General features: G+C 32.8%; 1 protein-coding gene across 1 annotated transcript; it reads right to left on the bottom strand.

The window, feature by feature from the left end:
* Positions 1 to 3,372: 3,372 nt before the first annotated feature.
* On the bottom strand, positions 3,373 to 6,177 carry LOC110608924 (cation/H(+) antiporter 24). Its single transcript, XM_021748204.2, has 3 exons — positions 5,944 to 6,177; positions 4,846 to 5,853; positions 3,373 to 4,524 (listed from the first exon to the last, which is right to left on the bottom strand). The coding sequence occupies exons 1-3, from the start codon at positions 6,175 to 6,177 to the stop codon at positions 3,373 to 3,375; spliced, it is 2,394 nt and encodes a 797-aa protein (XP_021603896.1).
* Between the last annotated feature and the right edge of the window lie 240 nt (positions 6,178 to 6,417).

Genomic DNA, 6,417 nt, shown 5'->3' on the forward strand with positions numbered 1-6,417 from the left:
AGAACATTGAGAAAAGAACTATTATGGAAAATGCCAAAGTTGGGGCTTAATAGCAAGACTCGATGGGGACTAAGACAATGTATTAGAGGACATCGAGTTTTATGATGCCAATGAATACTTCAAGCAAAAAGTTGTTAAAGTAAAAAAAGAGCGTAATAGAGAGTTTGGGATGATGATTGATAGGTTTTAATGCATTTTTGAAGCCGTTTTGAGTTTTTTATTTTGTTAATGAAAGTTTTGTCATGTTTTGGTTATTTTTAAGGATGTGTAGAAGCAGTGGTGCATAGTGAAAATCAGATTTTGATACCAGAACGAAACCCAAGTTCAATCAATGAAGGTAGCTTTGGCCACTGAACATGAACACTAGTGTTGCCACCTCTAGTAACCTAAGATGCTTTTGAAAGACAACTTTAACTTTTGTATAGGGCCTTTACGCTATCAAAAGTCCCTTATCAAACCTTTTTTTTTAATGGTTTTTCTATATATTTTCTTGTACACTTCTCGAAGTTTCTTAGGATAGTTCTAAACTTTTAAGAGGTTGTGTTTTGATCCTCATTTGGGTTTGTCTGTGTAGAACTAAACTTGAAAGGGACCAGTAGTAAGCTAATTGCAAGTGAGCAAAGTTGTGAGTAGAACTCAACTTTATTTAACTAAAGTTAAACAGATTGAATTAAGTATGATCATGCATCATGAATGCCATGATTATAATAAGATGTTTGTATTAAATTCATAAAAATTTTGCTTATACATTTTATTATTGATGAATGGTAGGTCTTGGATGAACACTAGCCCTTTATAATATGTTTATGATATGAAGGATATGGACGTGCAAGTCAAGACCCATTGTATATACCCCAAGCACTACATTAAGACAAAAGACTAGGTCGACACATTTTATGCTTTTGATACTATAGATTTCATATAGTGTATTTAGAAAAAGTCTTGAGAAACTTCAGTGAGAGCTAGACATATAGGATGTTTGAGAGGCTACTGGTGATAAACTTACCTTATTGTGAATTGTCTGTGTTATGTAGTATACATGAGGCATATAACTTAATTTAAATAGAAATATTTTATAATATACTCACTAAAATATTCAAATAGCTCATCACTTTATTTTGCTTACTATGAAGTTTGCCATTGATAAAAAAAATTAGAAATAGATTCAAGTCCCCTCATTTGCAAAACTTCAAATTTACTTCATAAGGTTTGGAGTCACACCTTTCTCACTTTTCCAACTCCTTAGAGGGTATTCTTCAAAATCTCCTAAGCATGCTTTGCATTGGTAGCATTAGCCACCTTTATGGACAAAGGCTCATCCAAATCTTGATGGATAAGAGCAAAGGTTTATCTATCCCTTTTTCTTATCTTTCCCAAACCATCCTGATCATTTTGAGTTAATGATACTTCATCTTCGAATGGAGAATACCATTATCAACATTTTTTCACATATCTTATGAGCCAATCAAAACTTTCATATAAATACACCAACTTTCATAATTTTCTTTAGTGAGAAGAGAAAATTGTCACTAAAAAAAATTGTTATGGAAAAAGATTATTGCTTGCTATTTCTTTCTACTTCTTAAGTCAAGAAATCAAGGCTATATCACTTTGTTAGAATTGTTAGGAATGGGAAGGTAGGAAGAGAACCGACAAACTTGTTTAAAGATAATAATTATGAACTTTACTTTATTAAAGTACAAAGTACATGAACCATGTTTAATAACATTAATCAAAATTAATAACCAATATAAACACAAATGCACATTAAACTTGAATACACACTAATCAAGGTTAATGCAACTGGAAATTACAAATTAATACTTAACAATAACAAGGAACATGTACTTCGTTAGTTAATCTTTTCGTAATAATGTTAAATATATACCATTTCTCTTCAACTTTTAAAAGTTCAATATGAATTTGAAGTTATCGAATATATCAAACTAATTCAAACAGTTTGGCTAAAGCTTTCCAAACTTTAAATGAGGATGAGAGTATAATGACATATGGGAAGCTCTTTTCATTGGGAAAAGAAAGTAGCAAAGAATTAGCATTTAGTGTTTTTGAAATCAAATATCAATAATAAGACTAGCGATAAGTTTAGAAAAGGTAGAACTGTGATAGTTTTAGGTGGCATAAGGCACTATTACATTTTAAGGCTTAGCAATGGTGTATCCGCAGCGGTTATAAAATTGTTCTTTAATACTACTAAGGCATCAATTTGGCAACGATTTAAAACTGTTACAAAAAAAACCACTTTTTGTATTGTGTATAATAATATACTTTAATAAAAAATTATTTTGTATTTAGTAAAATCATAATTTAAGTCGCACTTTTTATCCGCTGCGAAAAAGTAATTAAACCGCTACCTTATGTTTAGTAGCGCAAGCAGATGTAACGGGTCTTAAATTGTTACTTTTGATCTATGGATACAGTTAAACTATATAAGATAATAATTTACTGTCGCTATCTTAAATATATTTATGTAATAGTGAGGGAGCCATTAATAAAGCCATAAAGATTTTGACAATTAAGTAAAGTGAAATGTATTTTCAATGCAACCTAATTGTGTTCAATTTAATTGAGAAGGTGTAATGGGTTGATGTTGGAGAAGAAGAAAGGGGTGAAATATGGGGGGACTAAATTGGAGAGGGTGTAATGTTTAAAGAGCTCATAGCTTTGGTACCATGTAAAATTATGAAACTTGATGGGAAAGTATACATTCTTTGCAAAGAATGTTTATATATAACTTTACATGTTGTATAAAAATAAAAAAGATGACTAAATATAGAATACATTTAAATTTATAATGATAACTCATATTAAAGATATCATAGTTATCTTAACGAACCTGCTATTTTGTTTTATTGACATAATGTAATATAGGAAAATGTTTAGATGACGGACTCGGTCCATCATAGTCCAAAGTCATTAAAGTGGGTCCCATCTATTTTTTTTTTAAATTTTCATAAAAGATGAGGAGGTGTTTTGATCCATGGTAGAATATTTGTGTAATATTTCTATTATTAGCAATTGTATCATTTTCTAATGCTTCATAGGTAGATATAACACAAGCAATAAACTAACAACATACTTCTTATTAACAAGAGTACATATTTGCTTTAAAAAAATTGTAAAAAACCATGCAACATAAAAAGACTATTAATAAGAGATATGTTTGATCTATTTGAATATCTGACTAAAGTATTGAATTTACCATTGTTTTTCCTAACTAAGAGCATGTGCTCAAAATTCAAGTTATTCTACACCAATTTCCTTTCTAGATGCCTTGAAGTATATTTGCAATAAGCGTATGTAATAAATCAATTCTCTTTCAGTAAGTAAAAGTTACAGAGAAAATTAATTTGTTTAATATTCTCTTTTAGATATCCCTTGGACTCTCATAACTTGTTGATGTATTACTAACACAGAAGCTTCACTACCAAAATCAACAGATGAAACATAATCTCCTATGATTCCCAGTTCTTGATTTTCACTCCAACTTGACAATCCTTGAAGCATCACAGGATTTATCCCTTGCTTTCTTCCTACAATCCAAAGGTCATTAGCACTAGTATTGAAAGCTTGGATTGCGGCCAATGTTTCTTCTCCATTCCTCACAACAATCTCTCTATAAACCACTCTTTCATTCATTTCATTTTTTACCCAAAATGATGTCACTATCCCATCATCAAGCTTCTTTTCTATTTCATCATCTCCTTCGTTGTTATATGCAAGGAACCTTACTACTATAAGAGACACCTCAGGATTCATAACCATTCTATCTGCATAAGAAAGTGCCTCTCGAGCATCTGCTCCGCCTAAAAATAACATAATATAGTTGTGGTATGTTGATTGACGAAATGGGTAGATCATAAATGGGTTACGAATGTGACTCTTATCAATAAGAATCCCAACGGAGCATGGTGCATGAGCTACAACATTTGAACTTAAGGACTTGTTTGTATGTCCATGACGTACAATTTCAGTCCCTGGAAGAGCGTCCAGCCTTCCCTTTTCAAACGGCAAAATGATAAGTGAAGCTTTATTAGACAATGCTAACTCGCAGATGTCTTGGTACATTGTCCTTTTTATTGCTAAAGCTGTGTAGAAGTGGAGCTTTACATAATCTTGCCTCGCTTCTTGATACATTTTGAGGGCATTGAACGTAGTTTCATGTTCTGTATGCTTCAAACTCTGGTCTAATTCTTCATGTTCTATGAACATTGGAGTTGAACGGCCTACAAGCTCCATTAGATGGATAGCAAAGATTCTGAAAGGATTATCATAAGTTGGATATGAAACCTCAAGGAGATCAATGATACCAGATACATTTTCTTCATTACAGATGCAAACTACTATACGAAGCTCTTTGCCTGGAGGGCTGTGTTGAATGGTTCTTCTTCTGTTTATCATGTATGGCCTTGTTGGATTATAGAGTAAGCCAATCAAAGGAGTACAAATGCCAGTCACTAGAGTTGTTAATAGCACCAACATTGTGAATATTGGGATTCCAATGATCTGTTCATATAAAAGTTTACATTTTATTTTCTAAAGTATATATTCAATAACAAAAAAAGAAAAGCTGATGTTCGATTTTTTATTTGAAAATCACTTCACATATGGTATGTAATGTATAAAATTCTTCAAATTTATCCGATGGGAGTATCAAATTTATCAATCATGTATAATTTTATGTAAATATTTAAAATAAGAGAAAAACCTTATTTGAACCTTGACTATCATGGATAGAATATAAAAATATGATCATAGAATGGTTGATTAAGCTAAAATATAGCTCAAATTCTAATAAACTCTTAAAAGTAAAGAAAAGATGCGTACCCGTTTGTCGATCCAATGGATATATATCAAAATATCAAGTTGGCCTCTCAAGTTCAAAATGAGACTAAGAGCAAGACTATCTTTCAGAGGCATATGGAAGTAGAGAGCAGACGCAAAAGTCGAACAAATTTTTGAGATATATCCCGTTATAAACATAAAAAAAAGTGGTGCTAATGCCGACCAACCATAACTGGCCATAGCAAACACATTGGTGCATAGACCTGTGAAGGCAAATGAAAAAGGCATCAAAATTTCCATAACTATCGTCTCACTTCTCTCCACAATAGTAGCTCCTAAAGGAGGACCATCAGGCACCACCAATCCAAACCATAATGAGCCATTAGCAATAGCTAGGCCAAACATGTCAGTGAAGAATCCCATCACAAGTACCCCTAACAAGATGAGAATCACAAAGGCTTGTTCAGTAGGTTTCCCTTTTGGGGTGTTCTTAACAATCCAAACCATTACCCGTCGAGTAGGAAGAACAAAAAATGCACCTAAAATAATTGTTGAAACGAAATACCACATTGCACACTCAATAGTAACTTCACCTTGTTTCAAAGCCTCGAAAGCAATAATAACAACAATACCAAGTGAATCACCTATTACTGCTACAGCTAATGCCGTTCGTCCCACCTCTGAGCTAAGCAAGTTTAGTTCTTTAAGAACAAGGTAAATCACAGGAAATGATGTAAAAGCCAAATCTGTAGCAACTGCTCCAATCCCAGAGACTCTTGCAAGCTCTTTATCCAGGGATGATCGAACAATAACCCCAACTACAGCCACTAATATACAAGGAACTACTACTCCCACCAAGGCAGTGTACACATGTTTCTTTCCTGATTTTCGAATTAAGGTGAGATCCATTTTAACTCCAGCCAAGAAAAGGAAGTACATAAAACCCATAATGCCAACATTTTGCACCAAAAATATAGAATTTTCTGGGAATACTGTGCGAATAAAAGATGGGATTTGTCCTAGAATGGAGGGTCCAATGATTATACCACCCTTGAAACAAATATAATAAGCATAATTAGGAAAGAACAAAAGAAAATTATATATTAACGTGAAAAAAAAAACAAATAAAAACAAACTTACAATGATGTCAGAAATAATTCTGGGCTGCTTCAGAGGCTTGAGAAGAAAACGAACAAATCGAGAAATTAAGACAACCAATATAATCTGAAATAAGACAAGGCTGAAGGAGTAATCCAAAGGGTTGTCTCCATAAAAAACACCTAATGGATGAGGAGAACGGATTTTTCGACATATTACTCTAACTTGTGAAAGAACTCGCTCTACATGCAAAGAAACTTTAGACTCAACTTCCATTGTATGATGCCATTCATCTCGAACATGGGAATGATAAACTGGGGAACTCCTAACCATGACAAATAAAAACCATAAAGAAAAAAAAGAAAAGAAAAGAAAAGAATAAAGCGTGCGACAGAGACAGAGAGAGAAACAGATAAAGTCGTTCATGTTATATTGTGGATAAGAGTGAATTTTGGAGCCCTTAGTAGTCTTCATGGTTTACCATCTTCCCTCTATTTTTAGTCTACCCACTTGTGA

Source organism: Manihot esculenta, chromosome 2 (genome assembly GCF_001659605.2).
Source record: "Manihot esculenta cultivar AM560-2 chromosome 2, M.esculenta_v8, whole genome shotgun sequence".
NCBI lineage: Eukaryota > Viridiplantae > Streptophyta > Magnoliopsida > Malpighiales > Euphorbiaceae > Manihot > Manihot esculenta.